At 44.1% G+C, this 25,696-nt stretch overlaps 1 protein-coding gene across 1 annotated transcript; it reads left to right on the top strand.

Annotated features, from left to right (window-relative positions):
• The first annotated feature begins 640 nt into the window (after nucleotides 1-640).
• On the top strand, nucleotides 641-23,206 carry LOC115109232 (cortexin-1-like). Its single transcript, XM_029633921.2, has 2 exons — nucleotides 641-750; nucleotides 21,836-23,206. The coding sequence occupies exon 2, from the start codon at nucleotides 22,937-22,939 to the stop codon at nucleotides 23,204-23,206; it is 270 nt and encodes an 89-aa protein (XP_029489781.1). The 5' UTR covers nucleotides 641-750; nucleotides 21,836-22,936.
• The last annotated feature ends 2,490 nt before the right edge of the window (nucleotides 23,207-25,696 follow it).

The raw sequence follows: 25,696 nt of genomic DNA, 5'->3' as shown, positions 1-25,696 counted from the left end.
ACTGGGCATTGGGCTGTTCCCTGTAGTAAAGGCAGTTGAAAAAGGTTAAAGGTGAGTAGTGAAGAGTTAGGGGAGGAGGGGGTGGGGCAGGGCATCCAACCAGCTTTACAGGGCAGTGGTATGATGCAAGCAGTGTTCAAATTATACAATGTCTCATGGGGGAGTCCTAAAAATAGAGGGCTGGAGTAATGTGAATATTTTTGATGCTAAAGGGGCTTAGGGTTAAGTACGTTGGGTAAAGGGTTAAGCACATTGATTCCACCTCTATGTTTTGAAGCCTTATGAGGTGTCAACGGAACACAGCTGCTGGCATTGGTGTGCTCCATGGAATGGAAAACATGCATTTGTCATCACACTTTAGTATCAACCGATCCAAAGTCACCTGTAGGCCTATACATTAATAATCAGATTTAACATTGTTTATAGTTTGCCTATTTTTATTGTATGAAAAATGATGTGCACATAAAGTACATGCTCGAATTACAGTACTATCCTAGGCATTATTTGTGTTACTGTATTGTGTGATGTTGTATTTTTTTTCTGATTGGATGACTGTCTCCTAGAAAGAGAAGAGGAGGGTGGGGGTGCTTTAAGAGACTCGCGCAATGGCACTCATCAAATATTCTCCCCGACAGGAGAGCGCATGAGCAACACATGCTACCAGCAAGAGCGCACATCACAGAGCACGAAGTTTGACCAACCCTGTCTCTTCTAACGATAACGACGTGTTGTCACCCCTCAAGAACTCAGGTTTGTGAACACTATTAGCATACAGTTTTGAGGAATGATTGTCGTGACATTGTTTCTTATCAGCTTGCTTAGGCAAGATTTTGAGGCGCGCGTAAAAGTATTTTACCAGGTCATGTCAGTCTGTGTTTCCGAAGTGACTTTGGAAATACTGTAGTAATGTGGAAATGAATGGCACAGGGTGTTAAATGCATTTGCATGTCAATAAGTGTCCATGTTTTGTCAAATAATACTGAACATTTTACAGATAAAAAAAAATGTATCAGTATTTCTAATGGTTTTTAAATAGGCTTTTAAAGAGGGTTGTAAGCTTTTATTTGTTTTGCTATTATGTGATATATAATACTATAGATTACGCGCCATATAGTCAGCTGTTTCTCTCTACAAAACGAATGCAAAAAAAATCGGTTATGCCGTGTTGCATCAATCGGTCTCAATAGTCAATATCGTTCTCAATAGTCAATACAGAATGTGAATTCAACCAAATGCCAAGACACATTAGCTACTCATAGTATGCTTACCTTTGCCAAAGTGCTGCAATAAACATTTCTGTGAATGCTCTTGACTGGAGCGGAATATTGGGAATCGTCTACTGTCTTGGCATAATATTATTCAGCAAAACAAAATGTTACTCTCAGTCATTATTATTTATTATGATAATAATGTGCAATTGTTTATACATTGCCTTTGGGGTTATTATGTTTTTTCATTATGGTAAAAGCAGTATGTAAGTAGGACCTAACAAACTGTATATCATTGTTTTGTGTCAAGGTGAATATAAACATGATTTAATATCACTCCAGAGTAATGAGCATGGATCATTTTGGAGTTTAAAAGAGAACACTAGATTCAGGGATCTAATTGGATATTCACAGGTACATTGAACAGACTTCATCAGAATAATAATGTCCAACAATGTCATATTTCTGTAATACATCATGTAACAAGTGTATAACTTGACTGTGAGGGAGCAGTGAGCACGAGCAAACAACGACAACAGTAACACTGTTTTCCAACACTGTTAACCTTGAGTTATTTGAAACCATGCAATTACCTGCAGCTTCCCATATCAGGTGGACCAATATGTCAGGAAATTGTATGACAGCGTGTTTTAGCAACTAGACATTTTTCCAGGTTCCTTTTTTTGTTTCAGGCAAGCCAGAATAGAAAACCTGAATGAAATGAATATTTGTCGATATCTATGGTGCTATAAATATAATCCACCTCCCAAACAGCTATTAGGTGTGGTTAGACCAATCAAAACCAACACATTAGAACTGACAATAAGACTACGTGTTTCATTTGAACCTCATTATGTCCAGCTTGATGCTCTCTGCCCAGTTCATAATTGATGTTAATAGGAAACACTAGCAGCAGTGTTGGGTAAGCTACTCGGAAAATAGTTTACCAAGCTACCAATTACTTCACACTGGAAGAAGTTAAGATATACTACAGCTAAACCTTACTTAACTGAAGTTACTACATCATTCACTACATCCAAACTTCTTAGTGATAAATGATCTACATCTGAAATGTCATAAACTACAAATTGCAGAACAGATCACTGGAGTCAGATGTGAACAGAATGTGTCATTTAGCCTATTAAACACAAAAACTATGTTTCAAATGAGAATTAAGCAGGTCTGATGTCGAAAATGAAAATAAATGATTGCCTAATTCACCCATATTTTATGTTAGCTAAAAAAAGTAGTGTGTAGTTCCAATATTTAGCTACAACGCTACATGGCAAAACAAGTAATTAACTACTGAAAACACTACCTAGATTTGAATCCAAGCTACTGCAACATGTAGTTACATTTTTAGTCTGACAACATGTAGTTCACTACTCCCCAACACTGATCTAGAAGCTTATGTGTATACTGTATCTTTCATTTTGTCCTCTGCGTGTTATTGGATACAGCATGGCCAGCTGTATCAGGGAAGTGCTATTGGCTATCCCCGCTGTGCATACAGAACGGACATATATTGCCTCAGTCTGTTGCCGAAATCTGTACTGGGTGTGAGTGACCTACAGCCTCCAAGTCTTTATCTGAATTGTGTTGCATTGTATTACCATCCTCCTGGGTTATTATGAAGCTGGTTGACTGTAATGAGTAATCAGAGGCTTCTTTTCTTTAGTCTGATATGGTAATGATGATCTACACCAGTAATCTGAGGAGCGACAAGGAGGAAACCTGTGGGATTAACACTAATAAAGCACTCATGTCCTTGTCAAGTGCTACAGGTTGACTAAACTCCTGCTATTATCCACTCCATAGCACTTATCATCTCTCACTATTGCTCTCAATGCTTATATATACATAGGAACTGTGTTATAGAGTAAACCTGCCTTACAGTAGCTTGCTAGCTCCTAACATGATGAAAATGTCACACTGTGGTGGGATTCAATTTTGAGCGCCAGTTCAGATGTGGCCACACACTGCGTTTTGAATGTCTAACATGCTTTATTCCCTCGAACAGAAGCTGGCATCTCCCAAAAGGCCGTAGCTGCCAGCAGCTGCACATACTGTTTCCATCAGCCGTATCTGCATCTACAGTTATTTGAATGGAAGAGAACAGAGCCGTCGGTCATGGAACTCTAACCTCGATTGGGAAACACAGGGTTTCGATTTCCTGCCGAGATCGCTCTTCAAATATTCATCGTCCCTATATTCTGGAGCCATTTGATAATTGACACTGGGACAAGTTTTATGATCTCCTCTCTTCGTCTGAGCGTGTGGAGCACCATTACAGATAGCCCTTTAACCTCTCAAACCGGACCTATTAAACCTGCCTTTGTGTTGTGGCACAATGCCTTCTTGGACTAGAATCTGCTTCTCTAAATGTGTTTGGGCTGCATTTCTTTGAGAAATATTATTCCGAGATTCTTGAGGATTTCCCTGGCCCAGAGATCAGTTTACTGACTCTCTCACTTTTCCAACATCCTGTGTTTGGGGACTTCACTTTCTTGCTTAATCCATTCTTTAGTACTCAATTTATGCCTTCTGTTATGAATTGGATCTGGACAGTTAGCCTGTATTGTATAGCCCAGCTACCAGTTTGACCAGACTATTAACATCTTTAGTCCTCAACTGCCCTTTCACTTAATTTCATTTCAAAGACTTTGTAACTTTGTGGCCAGAGATAAGAAAAGAGGGACGTTCCGGTCCCAGTCTGTCATCACGTCTTCTTATCACAGACTGAAATGCATTGTATTATATCCTGTCTCAGAGTTGCTCTAACCTTTACCAACCTTTCCTTAGGACATTTTTAGTTTTGACTTTGCGGACTCTGTATTGTTGGTGCTCTGCGGAGCGTGTAATATATGTGTTGATATTCCCTGATCCCCACAGCGGACCAGAACAGAGGAAAGTGCTGCCCTCTGACTTTGGGAGTGCTGACATCTTCATATTCCTGCCCACCCTGCCACCCGCTCCCTCCTAGATACCTCTGATTGATGTTCGTCTGCCTGGCCGACTATCGTCCGCTTTCCTTCATGAATACAGACGTGAATCACAGGGATTAGCATTCCGTTCTTCTTCTCTCGCCCCGCCTCCGGCCGCCTCTTCCTCAGTGGTGCCTCAGCTCCATACACACGTCTGGCAGTTCCGCTGACGTGGGGGTTCTGTGATGAGTGGCTGGGGGCCCCGGCAGAGGGGGCCCTGTCGGAGGCTACCTCACTCACTGCCACTTTGGAAAGCCCTCGTTTCACTGAATATTTCATGGTGTGATTTGGGATGTAAATTAAAGATGTATTTCAGGTGGGTTTGACTGGACTGAGTCTTATTCTCTGTGACTGCTGGGGAGAGTGGCTCTTCTAAGGCTGTCCTTCACCCTGGCAGTCTCGTAGGGACGCAGTACGGACGCAGGGTGAAGGGACGCAGTAGGGACGCAGGGTGTAGGTACGCATTCTTTTCTGGGTCTTGTTGTTCTGCTTTTTCACAGGGAAATTGAGATGAATAGAAACTCAGAATGGATGAAGTGAGAGAAAGAAAGAATTTGAGTGGTGTGTGTGTGTGTGTGTGTGCCAATGAGAGACTTCTAAATTTGTAATGCCTGCATCCCACCCTCTGAGAGGTGGCTGTTTTCTCTGCCAGCATGGAGTAACCTCAAAGAGTGTAATATTACTTCATCAGCAGCATGGGCTCTTTATGGAAGACCACAGGCTCCCTGCGGTGCGACACACACTGACGGCTCAGACAATCAGTAATATTACACAAGCATCCTGGAGTGGAAGCAGCCGCTCTGAACTAGATTATCTCCCCCGCTGGGTTGTAGTGTGTTGCTGTCCTCTCTCACCAGATGACCCTGAGTCTAGCACAACACCATCCCAGCACGGGATATGTTCATGTTGTAATACATTTGTCTCATAACTGATCCAAACACTAATTGGAATTGGAATTGGAATTGACTGATCATGTTTATGCTTCGAGTAGTCTGCATGATGCATCTGTGGGATGACAGAGTGGACTTTGTAAAAGGAAAACACTTGGCCATTGTGCTCCTGTCTAGAACAGATTTGTCCTCCTCTCTCTGCCTGGGCTGTATCACGGTGAGGAATGTCTTCCAGGGAACCCACAGACAATTTATAACCTCCAAAGGCCACCGTTTCCTCACTAGAATAGCCTGAATGGCTTATACTTCAAAATTACGAGGGTGAATGGGAGAAAAGTGCATTTATATATGTGAGTCGACATGTCTGGAGAATGTATGAATATACAATTCATCTCGCTGTCTTTTTATTCGCTGCGTTGTTTTAAAAGGTCAGCAGTCTCAAGTGCTCCACCCCTTTGCCCCGCTCGCCCCACTCGCCCCGCTTGCCCCACTCGCCCCGCTCGCCCCTGCCCCACTCGCCCCGCTCGCATCATTAACTACAGTGAGGCTCAGAGACCAGGGCCTGGCCTGAGACTGAGAGGAACGCTTACTGTAAAGGGAAATGCCAATTTGCCCATTTGTCTTTGGTTGTCTCTAAAAATACCTCATAAACAGAGGTGGGTGAGCGTATAGTGTTTTTATATAGACTGCCGCTAACGAGCTGAGAGGCTTGGATGCGGTTGGAATTTGGTTGGTTTGTTGTTGTTGCGAGCCCAAGGTGACCTGGTGAGATACTCCTCATTATAAACTGGGTAGTTTGAGCCCTGAATGCTGATTGTCTGAAAGTTGTGGTATATAAGACCGAATACCACGGGTATGAAATAAAATTTATTACGTTGGTTTAACCAGTTTATAATAGCAGTAAGGCACCTCGGAGGTTTGTGGTATATGGCCAATATACCACAGCTAAGGGCTGTATCCAGGCATTCCAATTTGCATTGTGCATAAGAGCAGCCCTTAGCCGTGGTATATTGGCCATATACCACACCTCCTTGGGCCTTATTGCTTAATTAGTCCCCTCTTGCTGGGATGAATGGTAGAGGACAAACACTAGTATATCTATCTATACATGGCTAAAGTCAAAGAAGCACATCAATAAGGGCCATGATGGATGGCATCAATATGATTTCCTATGGACCATACTGTGTTGCCTCTTCTGTATTTCCTCAGCTTATGTTTTTCCTACAAATAACCTAGTTTTTTAGGGGCTGGAAATAACCTGAGTTTTGTTGACAGGCTTCTCTCCTCTTCCAATTCATCTTTATAAACACAACATTGGAAAGGGTTCATTCAATTCTCTGCAGTCCTGTGAGACTGGAGGACATTTAGAACTTTAGAGGAGGGGGTTGCTTCTCTCTCTCTCTTGGCTGTAGTTAGGTGCTACAGTTAGAGGGGGGTTGATGATACAATAATGCTGTTGGACCTAATGAAAAGATATTGCCCTGCCATGTTAATGCAGGTTGTGTGTGTGCGTGTGTTTGTGTGTGCGTGCGTGTGTGTGTACACTTGAAGAGCAGGGAAATGGTAGAGCAGAGCCCTGTAAGGTAACTAAATGTAATTTAGCTATTTCTTCATTTACTCTGATGAGCTCTGTCACCACCGGTGTGACCAATGGCCCTGTGTAGGCTGACCCGGGGTGTGTGTGTGTTAAGATGCTGGTGTTCTATGAAGAGTGATAAGGCAGGTCTCCCCTCTGCACCTCTCAGAGGACTCGTTCCAGCAGCAGAGCTGAGAGGAGGTGTCCTCATGGAGTAATGGAGTGGGCGAGCGAGCCTGATGGATCGTGATGGTTGGAGGGAGGACTAACGAGGAGGAAAATAAGCTGAACAATCTCCCCTCGCCCCTTCCCTACCTCCCTTCCCACTGACTGAGTGACTGTACACACACACACACACACACACACACACACACACACACACACACACACACACACACACACACACACACACACACACACACACACACACACACACACACACACACACACACACACACACACACACACACACACACACACCGATAGCCACTGAATAATGCTTTCCCTTGACTCCTCAGAGAGAGAGAGAGTGTCTATCTTTGTGTTATCCGCTATCTAGCACACTATCAAGGTCAGTTGTAACGAGTTTTGGACAAAGCAACGAGTTATCAGAAATGTACAAATGGATAGTGTGTAAGGTTTCTCTAAACAGTTTTGCAAAATTGCCACATTTTTCCTTGCAAACTTTAATTTCTAAGTAAAATCAATAGTTTGTTTTCCTACTGTAGTGTAAAAGGAAAGAGACCTTTGAGAACACACCTATGATTGGATGATTGAATCCATAGCCATTGTTGGTGTGGAGTTGAGTCTCTGCTCAATGGGACATGTGACAGGTGATTAGTTAAATGTTTGTCTCAGGGTGAATATGATCCTATTGAATGGTAGTCGGTTTCATAGGTGCTCTGTCTCTGTCACACACACAGAGCCACAGGCAGAAGCAAGGAGCCACAGGCTCAGCAGGGAGGGAGGTGTGTTTCCTGTTTCTTTGTCATTCCCCAAAGAGGGACATTCTCTGCCAGGAGTCTGTTTCTGCTGCTGTTTACTTTCCCTCTCTACATCCCTACCTCCTTTTTCTATTTCTGGTCTTCCTACCATCCAAGTGGCAGAGGAAATAATTGAGATGCCTGTGTGTGTGCGTGTGTGTGCGTGCATGCGTGTCCATGTGTGCATGCAAGCTTGTTGTTAGCCGGTATTAACCGTCTTTTGATGATAAATAAAATTGATGCAGGCCAATTGTCTTGGAGAAGAAAAATAATCCCATTGTGAAGAATGCTTTTAGCCTATTAATTGATGGAAATACCAGTCTATGTGAATACATTTGACTGGCTATGCTTATCTGTCTATAGGTAATTTGCATAATTTTGTAGCATTAAATTGGCGCTTGTGTATTTTCGTTAATCATTATATCTTATTTTTCACACATGCACAGCATACAGATACATAACCTAGTTTTCTGCTACAGCTCCCGTTGCTGCTGGAGTGAAACGTACTTTTAGAAGACCAATCAATGAGCAACAATTCTAAAGGCAAAATATATATATTTTTTATGGCTACGATTAAAAGAGCTACTAAAAGAGCTGGAAATTGAAGTGCGATTCCCATTCACTGTTCAAGTGCATAGACAATGGTATACAGGCTTCAGTGTGTCACGGGACAACCTGCAATGAGCTGGAGGCAGCATGCAATTTGAAAACATTTACTTAATTGTTTGAAACGTGAACGCTTTACTACATATGAGGTATGTCTTTCCTTGCTTCAAAGTAGCCTAGCCAAAATCCCACCATAGAAATGCGGAGGCAATCATTTTATAAAGTCTTCCATTGAAACCAGTAGCCTATTCTCTCATGTTCTACTGTTTTTCAAATCAAATTTATTTCATTTTCTATTAGCCAAAGTGTAACGATGTGCGCTGAGAGTCGGGAAGCAAGTTCAGGAAGTGAGTGATTTAATCAATAAACGAAACATAATACAAAAAATTAAACAATGCACAGACATGAAACTGAAACAGAAACAATGATGCCTGGGGAAGGAACCAAAGGGAGAAACATATATATAGGGAAGGAACCAAAGGGAGTGACATATATAGGGAAGGAACCAAAGGGAGATAGGGAAGGAACCAAAGGGAGTGACATATATAGGGAAGGAACCAAAGGGAGTGACATATATAGGGAAGGAACCAAAGGGAGATAGGGAAGGAACCAAAGGGAGTGACATATATAGGGAAGGAACCAAAGGGAGTGACATATATAGGGAAGGAACCATAGGGAGATAGGGAAGGAACCAAAGGGAGTGACATATATAGGGAAGGAACCAAAGGGAGATAGGGAAGGAACCAAAGGGTGATAGGGAAGGAACCAAAGGGAGATAGGGAAGGAACCAAAGGGAGTGACATATATAGGGAAGGAACCAAAGGGAGTGACATATATAGGGAAGGAACCAAAGGGAGATAGGGAAGGAACTAAAGGGAAATAGGGAAGGAACCAAAGGGAGTGACATATATAGGGGAGGAACCAAAGGGAGTGACATATATAGGGAAGGAACCAAAGGGAGTGACATATATAGGGAAGGAACCAAAGGGAGTGACATATATAGGGAAGGAACCAAAGGGAGTGACATATATAGGGAAGGAACCAAAGGGAGTGACATATATAGGGAAGGAACCAAAGGGAGTGACATATATAGGGAAGGAACCAAAGGGAGTGACATATAGGGAAGGAACCAAAGGGAGTGACATATATAGGGAAGGAACCAAAGGGAGTGACATATAGGGAAGGAACCAAAGGGAGTGACATATATAGGGAAGGAACCAGAGGGAGTGACATATATAGGGAAGGAACCAGAGGGAGTGACATATATAGGGAAGGAACCAGAGGGAGTGACATATATAGGGAAGGAACCAAAGGGAGTGACATATATAGGGAAGGAACCAGAGGGAGTGACATATATAGGGAAGGAACCAGAGGGAGTGACATATATAGGGAATGAACCAAAGGGAGTGACATATATAGGGAAGGAACCAGAGGAAGTGACATATATAGGGAAGGAACCAGAGGGAGTGACATATATAGGGAAGGAACCAAAGGGAGTGACATATATAGGGAAGGAACCAAAGGGAGTGACATATATAGGGAAGGAACCAAAGGGAGTGACATATATAGGGAAGGAACCAAAGGGAGTGACATATATAGGGCAGGTAACCAATGAAGTGATGGAGTCCAGGTGAGTCTGACGACGCGCAGGTGCGCATAACGATGGTGACGGGTGTGCACCATAACGAGCAGTCTGATGACCTAGAGGCCGGAGAGGGAGCACACATGACAGAATCCCCTCCCTGACGCGCAGCTTCAGCCGCAGGACGCCGACCAAAATGACGATCCGGAGAACAGGAGCGGACCGGTCACCTCTGCAGAGGCGCAGGAAACCCGTCACTCCGGTTGAGACGCAGGAGCATGGCGCCGGAGAGAGAGCATAACTGATGGTACCCCCTCCTCAGCGCGTACGGCTCCAGCCAAGGGACCATACCGGGGATCAAGAGCGGACCGGTCACCCCCGCTGATGCGCGGCAACCTGTTGCCGGCTGAGGTAGTGGAGCCTGGCGATCCGGTTGAGGCATGAGAGCCTGACGAGCCAGTGGAAGCAGGGGAGCCTGACGATCCGGTTGAGGCATGAGAGCCTGGCGAGCCAGTGGGAGCAGGGGAGCCTGACGATCCGGTTGAGGCATGAGAGCCTGACGAGCCAGTGGAAGCAGGGGAGCCTGACGATCCGGTTGAGGCATGAGAGCCTGACGAGCCAGTGGAAGCAGGGGAGCCTGACGATCCGGTTGAGGCATGAGAGCCTGACGAGCCAGTGGAAGCAGGGGAGCCTGACGATCCGGTTGAGGCATGAGAGCCTGACGAGCCAGTGGAAGCAGGGGAGCCTTGACGATCCGGTTGAGGCATGGAGAGCCTGACGAGCCAGTGGAAGCAGGGGAGCCTGACGATCCGGGGGGAAGGCATGAAAACCCGATGAGCCGGCTGAGGCATGAGAGCCTGTAGTGGCTCCCAGGCCCAACTTCATTCCCACCTAACCAAATAATACAAATAAACACTCCCTGATGCTTCCCTTTGGTAAGGCGTCATTCTGTAACGATGTGCGCTGACAGTCAGGATGCAAGTTCAGGAAGTGAGTGATTTAATCAATAAACAAAACATAATACAAAAAAAGAAACAATGCACAGACATGAAACTGAAACAGAAACAATGACACATGGGGAAGGAACCAAAGGGAGAAACATATATAGGAAAGGAACCAAAGGGAGTGACATATAGGGAAGGAACCAAAAGGAGTGACATATATAGGGAAGGAACCAAAGGGAGTGACATATATAGTGAAGGAACCAAAGGGAGTGACATATATAGGGAAGGTAATCAAGGAGGTGATGGAGTACAGGTGAGACAGACGACACGCAGGTGCTCGTAAAGATGGTGACAGTTGTGCACCATAACGAGCAGCCTGGTGACCTAGAGGCTGGAGAGGGAGCACACGTGACACAAAGGCACAATCCTAGTCATATTATGCTAGTTGTTGCATCTTTAGATCTCCCCTCTTTCAACATATCTAATGGATATTTTCATATTTGTCACATGAGCTCTCTCACATTACGGTTCACACTGGAACGAACATACAAATCAAAATAAATGTTATTTGTCACATGCTTTGTATACAACAGGTGTAGACTAACAGTGAAATGCTTTCCTATGGGCCCTTCCCAACAATGCAGAGGGGACACTTTTTTAAATAATATAAAAATGATGACACAAGGAATAAATATACAATGAGTAATGATAACTTGGCTGTATACACAGGGTACCAGTATTGAGTTGATGTGCAGGGGTACGAGGTAATTGAGGTAGATTTGTACATATAGATAGCGATAAAGTGACTACGCAACAGGATAGATCATAAGCAGTAGCAGCAGCATATGTGATGAGTCAAAAGAGTTCAAAAGGGGTCAATGCAGATTTTCCGGGTAGCTATTTGGTTAACTATTTATGGCTTGGGGGTAGAAGCTGTTCAGGGTCTTGGGGGTAGAAGCTGTTCAGGGTCTTGGGGGTAGAAGCTGTTCAGGGTCTTGGGGGAAGAAGCTGTTCAGGGTCTTGGGGGTAGAAGCTGTTCAGGGTCTTGGGGGAAGAAGCTGTTCAGGGTCTTGGGGGAAGAAGCTGTTCAGGGTCTTGGGGGAAGAAGCTGTTCAGGGTCTTGGGGGAAGAAGCTGTTCAGGGTCTTGGGGGTAGAAGCTGTTCAGGGTCTTGGGGGTAGAAATGAACCCCCATGCTGAGGGACATGTATGACTCTGTAGCATCAGACACTCAGCTAGTCAGGATAGTCTGCATGCCTGTACTGTTTTGTGATGTAATAGTTGTGTGTGGTGTGGTGCTGCCATCTGTCTCTGGTTGATGTGGTGCACACACACTTTGCCCATTCTCACTTTATATTAAAGTTCCTTCACTCAAGCTCTCAGATGTAGTACTTTAATGAAAGACCATAGTGCTGTGTGTAATCATACATGTAGCCAGTCCTTACAGCTGGGCAGCCAGCCAGTCAGTCTGTAGGGAGCTGTGTGTCAGAAGTGGAGACCACTGGGGAGCTGGTGATTGAGGATGAGAGGAGAGTGATGGAGAGAGAGAGGGAGGAAGAGAGAGCAAGTCTACGAGGTAGACAATAGTATTAGCAGGGATGACAATGTACAGTTTTTGCCAAAAGTTTTGAGAATGACACAAATATTAATTTTCAAAGTCTGCTGCCTCAGTTTGTATGGTGGCAATTTGCATATACTCCAGAATGTTATGAAGAGTGATCAGATGAATTGCAATTCATAGCAAAGTCCATTTTTGCCATGCAAATGAACTGAATCCCCATAAAACATTTCCACTGCATTTCAGCACTGCCACAAAAGGACCAGCGGATATCATGTCAGTGATTCTCTCGTTAACACAGGTGTGAGGGTTGACGAGGACAAGGCTGGAGATCACTTTGTCATGCTGACTGAGTTCGAATAACAGACTGGAAGCTTCAAAAGGAGGCTGGTGCTTGGAATCATTGTTCTTCCTCTGTCAATCACGTGCCGTCATCATTGCTTTGCACAAAAAGGGCTTCACAGGCAAGGATATTGCTGCCAGTAAGATTGCACCTAAATCAACCATTTATCGGATCATCAAGAACTTCAAGGAGAGCGGTTCAACTGTTGTGATGAAGGCTTCAGGGCACCCAAGAAAGTCCAGCAAGCACCTGGACTGTCTCCTAAAGTTGATTTAGCTGTGGGATCGGGGCACCACCAGTACAAAGCTAGCTCAGGAATGGCAGCAGGCAGGTGTGAGTGCATCTGCACGCACAGTGAGGAGAAGACTTTTGGAGGATGGCCTGGTGTCAAGAAGGGCAGCAAAGAAGCCACTTCTCTCCAGGAAAAACATAATGGACAGACGAATATTCTGCAAAAAGGTACAGGGATTGGACTGCTGAGGACTGGGGTAAAGTAATTTTCTCTGATGAATCCCCTTTCCTATTGTTTGGGGCATCTGGAAAAAAGCTTGTCTGGAGAAGACAAGGTGAGCGCTACCATCAGTCCTGTGTCATGCCAACAGTAAAGCATCCTGAGACCATTCTTGTGTGGGGTTGCTTCTCAGCCAAGGGAGTGGGCTCACTCACAATTTTGCCTAAGAACACAGCCATGAATAAAGAATGGTACCATCTCTCAGGTACTCAGCAGGAAGGTCTGATTTCTCTATTATTAAAACAAGACCCAGATGGGAAATATAAAGACCCAGTTTATCAAAAGGAGGCCCCTTACACTTTAATGTTGTGATGCAAAAATACTAGCAAAATGCATAGCACTCTGAATTAAAAGGGTTTTTACCAGATATTGTTCATCCTGATCAGACAGGTTTTTTACATGGACGATACATTGGAGATAATATATGACAACTACTAAATAATAGAACATCATGAAGCTAATAAGAAGCCAGGAATGGTATTTATAGCGGATTTTGAAAAGGCATTTGATAAAGTAAGACTGGATTTTTTTAAATTTCGGTATTCTCTTATAAAATGGGTAAAAATAATGTATAGCAACCCCAGGTGTAAAATAGTAAATAACGGCTACTTCTCAGAGAGTTTTGAATTGTCAAGAGGAGTTAAACAAGGGTGTCTGCTGTCACCGTATCTATTCATTATGGCCATCGAAATGCTAGCTATTAAAATCAGATCCAATAACAACATTAGAGGATTAGAAATCCAAGGCTTAAAAACAAAGGTGTCATGTATGCCGATGACTCAAGATTTATGTTAAGTCCGAAAGCTAGATCCCTGCAATGTCTCATTGAAGATCTAGATAACATTTCTGTACTCTCTGGACTAAACCCTAATTATGATAAGTGTACAATATTACGTATTGGATCCTTAAAAAATAAAACTTTTACATTACCCTGCAGCTTACCTATAAAATGGGCTGATGGTGAAGTAGACATACTCTGTATTCATATCATAAAATATATAAATAAGCTCTCCACTGTCAAGGTGTGGGTGTAGCTGGTGCATTGGAAGTCAGGCACAGGAGAGCAGAGATGAGTGGACAAAGCACTTTACTGTGGCTTTACTTCCAGCCGGAAGAGTGCCAACCTGACAATAAACAATTACACACACAGACATGGGGGGGAACAGAGGGTTAAATTCACGACATGTAATGAAGAACGAATAGCAGGTGTGTGGGAAAACAAGACAAAACAAATGGAAAATGAAAGGTGGATCAACGATGGCTAGAAGACCGGTGACGTCGACCGCCGAACGCTGCCCGAACAAGGAGAGGGACCGACTTCCACAATGAATTTCAAAAGAAAACTTGGAAAAATAGACAAGATCCTGCAACCATGGAGAGGTAAATACCTGTCTATTTATGGAAAAATTGCCCTGATTAACTCCTTAGTCATATCTCAGTTTACTCACTTACTTATGGCGCTGCCTGATGATTCGTTTTTCAAATCATATGAGCAAAAAATATTTAGCTTTATCTAGGACGCTAAACCAGACAAAATAAAACGAGCCTGTCTATATAATGAATATGATTTGGGTGGGTTGAGATTATTAAATATAAAAGCACTAAACCTCTCTCTAAAAGCTTCACTCATTCAAAAGTTTTATTCGAACCCTACATGGTTCTCAAGTAGATTACTAAGAAAAGCTCATCCATTGTTTAAAAATGGCCTTTTTGCCTTTGTGCAGATTGCCATGTCTCATTTTCAAATAATTGAAAATGATTATTTTTTCAAAGTATCTGTCTTTTTCAAACAAGCATTGCAGAGCTGGCTACAATTTCAATTTCATCCCCCTGGAAAGATATAACAAATATTACCACAAATATTATGGCTGAACTCAATTGTGCTGGTTGATAAAATACCTGTATTTATGGGAAAGATGTTTGAAATGGGTATTTTGTTCTTAAATTATATTGTAAATTGTAATGGTAGTGTTATGTCCTTCATGGAGTTATCAGAATTGTACGGGAAGGTCTGCTCAATCCAAGAGTACAACCAATTGATTACAGCATTGCCCCAAAAATGGAGGCGGCGGGTGGCAGCGGGAGGAGGTAGGGAACTGGTCTGTCTGTCCAATATCAAGGATCAAAACTGGAGGAGGCAGGTGGCAGCGGGAGGAGGTAGGGAACTGGTCTGTCTGTTCAATATAAAGGATCAAAACTGGAGGAGGCAGATGGCAGCGGGAGGAGGTAGGGAACTGGTCTGTCTGTCCAATATAAAGGATCAAAACTGGAAGAGGCAGATGGTAGCGGGAGGAGGTAGGGAACTGGTCTGTCTGTCCAATATAAAGGATCAAAACTGGAGGAGGCAGATGGCTGGTCTGTCTGCCCAATATAAAGGATCAAAACTGGAGGAGGCAGGGCAGCGGGAGGAGGTAGGGAACTGGTCTGTCTGCCCAATATAAAGGATCAAAACTGGAGGAGGCAGAGGAGGCAGGTCAAAACTGGAGGAGGCAGATGGCAGGGAGGAGGTAGGGAACTGGTCTGTCTGCCCAATATAAAGGATCAAAACTGGAGGAGGCAGGTGGCAGGAGGGTGGGAACGTCTGTCCAATATAAAGGATCAAAACTGGAGGAGGCAGGTGGCAGCGGGAGGAGGTGGCAGGGAACTGGTCTGTCTGCCCAATATAAAGGATCAAAACTGGAGGAGGCAGATGGCAGCGGGAGGAGGTAGGGAACTGGTCTGTCTGTCCAATATAAAGGATCAAAACTGGAAGAGGCAGATGGTAATATAAAGGAACAAAACTGGAGGAGGCAGGTGGCAGGGGAGGTAGGGAACTGGTCTGTCTGTCCAATATAAAGGATCAAAACTGGAGGAGGCAGGTGGCAGCGGGAGGAGGTAGGGAACTGGTCTGTCTGTCCAATATAAAGGATCAAAACTGGAGGAGGCAGGTGGCAACTGTGGGGATCAAAACTGGAGGAGGTAGGGGAACTGGTCTGTCTGCCCAATATAAAGGATCAAAACTGGAGGAGGCAGGTGGCAGCGGGAGGAGGTAGGGAACTGGTCTGTCTGTCCAATATAAAGGATCAAAACTGGAGGAGGCAGGTGGCAGTGGGAGGAGGTAGGGAACTGGTCTGTCTGTTCAATATAAAGGATCAAAACTGGAGGAGGCAGGTGGCTGGTCTGTCTGCCCAATATAAAGGATCAAAACTGGGAGGAGGTGGCAGGGAACTGGTCTGTCTGCCCAATATAAAGGATCAAAACTGGAGGAGGCAGGTGGCAGCGGGAGGAGGTAGGGAACTGGTCTGTCTGCCCAATATAAAGGATCAAAACTGGAGGAGGCAGGTGGCAGCGGGAGGAGGTAGGGAACTGGTCTGTCTGTCCAATATAAAGGATCAAAACTGGAGGAGGCAGATGGCAGCTGGTCTGTCTGCCCAGGAGGTAGGGAACTGGTCTGTCTGCCCAATATAAAGGATCAAAACTGGAGGAGGCAGGTGGCAGCGGGAGGAGGTAGGGAACTGGTCTGTCTGCCCAATATAAAGGATCAAAACTGGTCTGTCTGTCCAGGAGGCAGGTGGCAGCGGGAGGAGGTAGGGAACTGGTCTGTCTGCCCAATATAAAGGATCAAAACTGGAGGAGGCAGGTGGCAGCGGGAGGAGGTAGGGAACTGGTCTGTCTGCCCAATATAAAGGATCAAAACTGGAGGAGGCAGGTGGCAGCGGGAGGAGGTAGGGAACTGGTCTGTCTGTTCAATATCAAGGATCAAAACTGGAGGAGGCAGGTGGCAGCGGGAGGAGGTAGGGAACTGGTCTGTCTGTTCAATATCAAGGATCAAAACTGGCGGAGGAATAAAAATAACATAAATAGGAAAGTATATCAGTTTCATTTGAGGACCAGGATGTTCACAACTGTGCCATACAGATTGCAAAATAGTTGGGAAGAGATTTTTGATGTATTGATTCCATGGTACAGCGTGTATGATTTGATATATAAAACAACACCAGATTCAAGACTTTGTGCTTTTCAGCTAAAATTATTATATAGAATTCTTGCCACCAACAAAATGTTGAATATTTGGGGCATAAAATCATCGAAGCTCTGCAGATTTTGTTGTGAGGATAAAGAATCAATAGACCATTTATTTTGGTATTGCCCTCAGGTAGCCTGTTTCTGGTCTCAGATTCAGGAATGGCTGAAAATGCATAGCATTGATCTAAAATTGACCCTAGAAATAGTACTGTTAGGAGATATGGAGAGACCGGGTCAGTCAATTACTAATATACTAATACTCTTAGTAAAAGTATTTATCTTCAACATGCAATCTGTAGATTCTATTCGATTAGATAGATTGAAATTGTACATTAAACATCATAGCATAGTTGAAAGATATGTGTTGCGTAGAAACACAAAGTGGGTGGCCAGCAGAGATAGATGGGATGGGCTGAGGGAAGCTGAGGGTTGGTATGTGGAATTGGAGACAAGTGGGAGTGGAGTTGCTGTGTGAGAGAGAGAATGATGGTCAAAAGATAAAGGGAAAAAAAGTCAAAATAAAACATAATAAAAGTACATTTGAATGACACTAAGTGGCAGTCTTTTTACAACTAATGCTGGTTTGCCTGAGGCAGATGCCTATACACACACTCTCATTCAAATAAACACATACAACAACACACACATACATGTAATAGTGCCAGACATGCACACAAACATATACAGTAGGCATTGCTGTTATGATTTCAGTTGTCCTTGATGTCCTTTGTTTTAAATGTATTATTTAGTTACACATTTTTGTGTGTTTTTTAAAAACATTTTTACCCCATTTTCATGGTATCCAATTGTTAGTAGTTACTATCTTGTCTCATCGCTACAACTCCCGTACGGGCTCGGGAGAGACGAAGGTCGAAAGCCACGCGTCCTCCAAAACACAACCCAACCAAACCGCACTGCTGCTTAACACAGTGCACATCCAACCCGGAAGCCATCCGCACCAATGTGTCAGAGGAAACACTGTGCACCTGGCGACCTGGTTAGCGCACACTGCGACCGGCCCACCACAGGAGTCGCTGGTGCGTGATGAGACAAGGATATCCCTACCGGCCAGACCTTCCCTAACCCGGACGACGCTAGGCCAATTGTGCATCGCCCCACAGACCTCCCGGTCACGGGCAGATGCAACAGAGCCTGGGCGCGAACCCAGAGTCTCTGGTGGCACAGCCAGCACTACAACACTGCACCACCCAGGAGGCAAGTTACACATTTTTTGCATTGTTGTTTGCTGTTTTCTTCTGTCTTTTCCTTTTTTCTCTTTAGTTCCCTTGGTTGTTGGTGCATTGGGGGATTATTGGGGGTGGGGAATGGAGTTAATTGTATTTAAACTATTTTTTCTTCTGGAGGGGGGGGACTGTGGGAGGGGTCTCGAATGGTTGAGGGACAGCTATTGGGGAACTGCGGGGGGATCTTGGACGGTTCGGGTTTCACAAGATTGTGATCATGAGAAAGGAAACTATGACAGATATTTTATATCAGAATCACCCTCACACATAAGGATGGCTTAAGGATGGCTCTGTTGCGGAAAGACTGATACATGTTTGATAGTGTCTTGATGCTGTATTGTTTGTCCTTCATGTTCGAATACTTTAATGTTACTCCTTCTTTGTGTTTTTGTAATAAATAATAATACATTTTAAAAAATGGTACCAAGACATCCTCCGATAGCAATTTCTCCCAACCATCCAGGAACAGTTTGGTGACGAACAATGCCTTTTCCAACATGATGGAGCACCTTTCCATAAGGCAAAAGTGATAACTGGCTCGGGGAACAAAACATCGATATTTTGGGTCCATGGCCAGGAAACTCCCCAGACCTTAATCCCATTGAGAACTTGTGGTCAACACTCAAGAGGTGGGTGGACAAACAAAAACCCACAAATTCTGACAAACTCCAAGCATTGATTATGCAAGAATGGGCTGCCATCAGTCAGGATGTGGCCCAGAAGTTAATTGACAGCATGCCAGGGCAGATTGCAGAGGTCTTGAAAAAGAAGGGTCAACACTTCAAATATTGACTCTTTGCATCAACTTCCTGTAATTGTCAATAAAAGCCTTTGACACTTATGAAATTCTTGTAATTATACTTCAGTATTCCATAGTAACATCCTGACAAAAATATCTAAAGACACTGAAGTAGCAATTAATTTGTGGAAATTCATATTTGTGTCATTCTCAAAACTTTTGGCCACGACTGTACAATGTTAAATACTTCTTTCTAGATACAGTAATGTGTCAGCGTTGTGTGTGAATCATGGCCAAGGTCGGCTAGCTAGAGGAGAGGTAGAGGATGCTATAACTGTACTCCAACCTGGTTCTGTCCAACCCTCTACTTGATTCTCCATACTTATGCTCATTCACTGCAGGTGCTTTTTCTTTGTCCATCCATCTCCCCTATTTTTCTCTCTGTCTCTCTCTCTTTCTTGCTCTCACTCTCACGCCCTCTTGATTTGAAACCCGTTCCGGTCGACAGGGAGATTTATATAATTAATGAGAAGCCATTTGATTGCACATTTTTCTTTCAATGAGCAAATGAGCTGCTGAAACAATGCACTGATGAATGAATTTGCATTATCAGGGTTGTTCCACAAAAAGACTGCCTTTTGATATTTAAAGTCGAAATTGTGCACCAATACTGAATTTTAAAAGCCTGTTATATTAAATGTAATATAGACCACACGGTAACATGCCAATATGCAGCATTTTAACATGTCCCTACGTCAACCCTGTGTCACTAATAGGAATAATCCCAACATTTCTCCAAGTTTCACAATTATTATAAAGCCCTAGTTATTTTGTTGCTTTGAAAAGTAATTTCTGAAGATTAGAATGAATTTAATGTGAATAGTGATTCATTTATATCTGTCCCTCATCTTAAGGTCAACCCTGTTATGTTTTAATGTGGTGAAACTATTCCCTATAAAATATATTTTTGAAATGAAACATTGAACATTTAATAGTCAAATCTTTGTGGCCATTTTCTGGTGTTTTGTGGTGGAAAACTGAGTGCATCTAGCATAACATGTCAACCCATAGATAGTCAGGATAGAACTGTTTTAGCCTTTTTTACATTTTTATATATATATTTTTGCAGTCAATTTCCACGCCTCGTTACACACAACATGCTTCCATTCTCCCTGTCACGAGGAGATTTATGGTTGATTTAAGATGAAACCGTCAACCCTGTTACTTTGTTTGGCACTTACTATAGTCTTTTTTAACATTTATTTAACCTTTTGAGATGGGAAAACGTGTTTGAAGTTGAACATCTGCTCTTTATGACAGAATGTAAAAAAAAAAAAAAGAATTATACCAAGTTACACTTCGCAAATGGTACCGGATTGGTGGAACCACCCATCATTGTTGATAAGCAATAATGTATTCATTACAGCTAATGCTCTTCTAATGCTGCTATAATCATCCAGTAAATGAAGGTGATAAAGCAGAATGTCAGTGTAATACTCACTACAGCAGCTGGGAAATGTCAGAATGTTATTGTTATTTATTCACCTGAGTCTAACACTCATGACTGCACAGCCAGGCACGACTCCAACACCACCATTAAATTTGCCGATGACACAACAGTGGTAGGCCTGATCACCGACAACAACGAGACAGCCTATAGGGAGGCGGTCAGAGACCACCAACAAACTAACATGGCCCAAGCACACCATGAGGGTCGTGAAGCGGGCACGACAAAACCTATTCTCCCTTAGGAGAAAAAAAATATTTGGCATGGGTCCTCAGATCCTCAAAAGGTTCTACAGCTGCACCATTGAGAGCATCCTGACTGGTTGCATCACTGCCTGGTATGGCAACTGCTCGGCCTCCGACCGCAACGCACTACTTAGGGTAGTGTGAACGGCCTAGTACATCACTGGGGCCAAGCTTCATGCCATGCAGGACCTCTATACTAGGCGGAGTCAGAGGAAGGCCCTAAAAAATGTCAAAGACTCCAGGCACCCTAGTCATAGACTGTTCTCTCTGCTACCACACGGCAAGCGGACCGGAGCACCAAGTCTAGGTCCAAGAGGCTTCTAAACAACCTCTACCTCCAAGCCATAAGACTCCTGAACATCTAATCAAATGGCTACCCAGACTATTCGCATTGCCTCCCCACTCCCCTCTCCACACCACTGCCACTCTCTGTTGTCCTCTATGCATAGTCACTTTAATGAACTCTACCTATATGTACATACTACTTCAACTAACCGGTGCCCCCACACATTGACTCTGTACCTGCACCCCCCTGTATGTATTATTATTTACTGCTGCTCTTTAATGAACTCTACATGTACATTGACTCTGTACCTGCACCCCCCTGTATGTATTATTATTTACTGCTGCTCTTTAATGACTGTATTTTTTAAAACTGCACTGTTGGTTAGGGGCTCATAAGTAACACCTGTTGTATTCGGCGCATGTGAACTGAGTATTTAGTGGAGTTTGCAGGGTTTTAAAGTTCTCTGTTCTGGCTATGGTCTATTAAGGCTCATGGTTGTGAGCGTCAACCTTCAACCTAATCATTATAAGTCCCATAACGCATATAAATAATGCATACAACATTATATTGATGTTAGTCAGAGTGATCATATTGGGAATGTTGACTGTGTTTCTTGTGCTTCCAGGTTGTGTTTTAAGGGGAGGAAGCAGTGAAGTCGCGTGGAGGAGAAGCTGTTAGTCTTGGGTTACAGACCTGGATTAATACTTGGCTTAGGACACCAGAGGAAACCAACTCTTCTCCCAGAGGATCCTTTTCTCCAAAACAGTAATACCCTACCGAGGACTCAGGGCCTTTGACTGTTATCATCAGTGACTGTTCAAACCCATTCACAGACAGACGGACATCTTTCACCACGTATTTAATCCTAAAAGTACACACTATATAGGGAGACCGCAGGGTGAGAGTGTTTACTTGTTAGACCCACACTGGGCTATAGACAGAGCTCTGCTTTTCAAACCCACTAACTGCCCCTTCCCTGGAGAAAAGGCTTACCGGTACTTAGCATCTAATGCTGTGCGTTGCTTTCACATTCAGCATCATTGATCCACTGATCCCCCCCCCTCTGATCTGATTAGCCTTTTAGCCTCTCATATTGTTTACGCAAATATATACACACACACACAGGCGCATGCTGCTGTCATGCTGTCAGCTCTTTTACACATCTACGTCTCGCCTGGCTGTGATTAGCATCCACTACAGACAACACCTGGCGGTTTTACACATCTACGTCTCGCCTGGCTGTGATTAGCATCCACTACAGACAACACCTGGGTATATCGCATCTGTACACAATTAGCTCCCATTGAGGAACCTGGGTAGTACTACTAGTACAGTACGCTGTTGCCCTGTGCTGTACTGCTGTGTTTATCCACACTGGCAGGTGCCTGAGTCATGTCCGGTCTGTCAAGGTGGATGTCTGTGTGAGAGAGTGGATACGACAGGGCTCTGATAAACACATGTTCTGCAGTCATCTACTACTGCCTATGGGTCGGTCACTGTGAGCGGAAGAGGTACTGGTACTGATCATACTGTCTGTCTATCACCCTGTCAGAAGGGATCAAGATCAAATCTCTCTTGAAGACGACACTTCATCAAAAAAAGACTAACCTGGATAACAAAGGCTGAATAGAACATATCACTGTCCATCCGTCCCTCCGTACCCTTGTGGCCCACTACCCCCACCATCCATTTTGTGTGCCATTTCTCGCGCCGGACCCCTTGGAGGATGAATGATGTCCCCACTCTGGACTATGAGCTGCTGCTGTCCCCTGGGCCCTCCCTCCCTGGGGCCCCCAGCAGTCCTCCTCTGGTGGGGGGTGACGCAGAGCAGAGGACGGCCTTTGCCTTCGTGGGGCTCCTCATGCTCTTCCTTGTCTTCCTGCTGGTGCGCTGCTTCCGCATCCTGCTGGACCCCTACAGCCGCATGCCATCCTCCTCCTGGACCGAACACAAAGAGGGTGCAGAGAGGGGGCAGTTTGACTACACCCTGGTCTAGACCTGGGTCGTGTTCATTAGGCACCAAACGGACTGAAACAGAGAGGGACTACCAGAACTTGTCCAATAAGGAAGGCTTGTTTTTGTTTTTTCTGTTGCACAACGTTTTGCTACGGTGTTCCCTAATGAAAACGACCCTGGTAGGGTTTAAAGGGGGCAGTTTGACTGGCCCTGCTGTAGAAACATACAAGTAGTCAGACTGGAGCTCTCAAGACCCAGACAAAGATCAGAACCCTCAAGACCCAGACCGAGATCAGAACCCTCAAGACCCAGACCGAGATCAGAACCCTCAAGACCCACCTCGAGATCAGAACACTCAACACCCAGACTGAGATCAGAACCCTCAAGACCCAGACCGAGATCAGAAGCCTCATGACCCAGACCGAGATCAGAACCCTCATAACCCAAACCGAGATCAGAACCCTCAAGACCCAGACCGAGATCAGAACCCTCAAGACCCACACCGAGTTCAGAACCCTCAATACCCAGACAGAGTTCAGAACCCTCAAGACCCAGACCGAAATCAGAACCCTCAAGACCCACACCGAGTTCAGAACCCTCAATACGCAGACAGAGTTCAGAACCCTCAAGACCCATACTGGGATCAGAACCATCAAGACCCACACCGAGTTCAGAACCCTCAATACGCAGACAGAGTTCAGAACCCTCAAGACCCAGACCGAGATCAGAACCCTCAAGACCCACTCTGAGTTCAGAACCCTCAAGACCCAGACCGAGTTCAGAACCCTCAAGACCCAGACCAGAACCCTCAAGACCCAGACCGAGATCAAAACCCTCAATACCAAAACAGAGATCAGAACCCTCAATACCCAGACCGAGATCAGAACCCTCAATACCGAGACAGAGTTCAGAACCCTCAAGACCCAGACCGAGATCAGAACCCTCAAGACCCAAACAGAGTTCAGAACCCTCAAGACCCAGACCGAGATCAGAACCCTCAATACCCAAACAGAGATCAGTACCCTCAAGACCCAGACCAGAACCCTCAAGACCCAGACCGAGATCAGAACCCTCAAGAGCAGCCTCCTTGAAACTCAGACCAAGAGGTAGAAAGGGGTTATACTGCACTGCTGCCTTAAAATCCTCTGCTGCATCTCCCCCTGCTGTAGTCCCTGTAGACTGGCTAAAATGCAGGGGAGAGCTACCAAGCCATTTCAAACATCCTGGGATCTGGGATTACAAACAAGATCTCTTAACTACAGAATAAACCTAGACATAATAGTATCTCGTAGTATTTACATCTCACCTGTTTCTGCACCTCCAGTTGATGATTTGTTACAGTATATTCAGCAGTTACGACCTTTTTAACCAATATTATTCTCTGACAGATTATTATTATATTTCAACTGTGTTTACAGATGCAGTCACCTCTTTAAGAAACCAAACAGGTGATTTGTCTTCATAGAAATATTATTAGTGTGTTTTGTGTCTGTATAACTGAAACAAAGCCATATATTTACAATCTATATCTACATATTCTTTGGTTGACCTGTTTGCTTTAGCCACCCTGCCAAGCTTGGTGAAAATGAACTCTACAACTGCGACTTTTAGAAAGACCAGAAATACTTTATTTTTGTATTCCGACTCAAGTTTGGAGTCTCCTTTTGCTAGTGTTTTCTGTGGTTTGTAGCTCTCTCAATCTTATCGTTGGACTGTGATTCTTGAGGTAGCCAGGTCTTGGGACGAGGGGAGTCAGAGCAGGCAGCTTTGCTTGCGTTTTCAAGATTTGTAAGTATATATTTCCTAACTGCTTTGTTTTTGCTATGCAAAGTTTCATTCTGTGAAATAAAATGGGGTTCTTCAATTTCCTGTGTGGGGTGAATGGTTGGAATGGGTAGATACGGGTAATTGACAAAATAAACGAAACACTTGAGTAAATGAGGGATACAAGGTATATTGAAAGAAGGTGCTTCCACACAGGTGTGATTCCTGAGTTAATTAAGCAATTAACATCCCATCATACTTAGGGTCATGTATAAAAATGCCCAGTTATTAAAAATGCCCCATTATTTTGGCTACCATGGCTAGAAGAAGAGATCTCAGTGACTGAAAGAGGGATCTCAAAGGAGCATAGGGGGTTTAAAGTATGTGTGTGTGTGTCACCAGATCTCAACCCAATTGAACACTTAAGGGAGATTCAGGAACGGTGAGCGAGACAGTGTTTTCCACCACCATCAACAAAACACCAAATTATGGAATTTCTTGTGGAAAAATGGTGTCGCATCCTTCCAGTAGAGTTCCAGACACTTGTAGAATCTATGCCAAGGTGCATTGAAGCAGTTTTGGCAGCTTGTGGTGGCTCAACGCCCTATTAAGACACTTTGTTGGTGTTCCCTTTATTTTGGCAGTTACCGATAACTCTTCCTGTAAAATCAATAAAACATATCAGCACATTAACTCACTTTAATCACCTTAACAAAGCGCTAAGGGGACATTCATCGAGCTGGAAAATGAAACTCCAAGACAATCC

Source organism: Oncorhynchus nerka, linkage group LG25, assembly GCF_034236695.1.
Source record: "Oncorhynchus nerka isolate Pitt River linkage group LG25, Oner_Uvic_2.0, whole genome shotgun sequence".
Classification (NCBI taxonomy): Eukaryota; Metazoa; Chordata; class Actinopteri; order Salmoniformes; family Salmonidae; genus Oncorhynchus; species Oncorhynchus nerka.
Note: the sequence above shows the minus strand (reverse complement) of the source record. Positions and strands in the feature narration are given on the sequence as shown.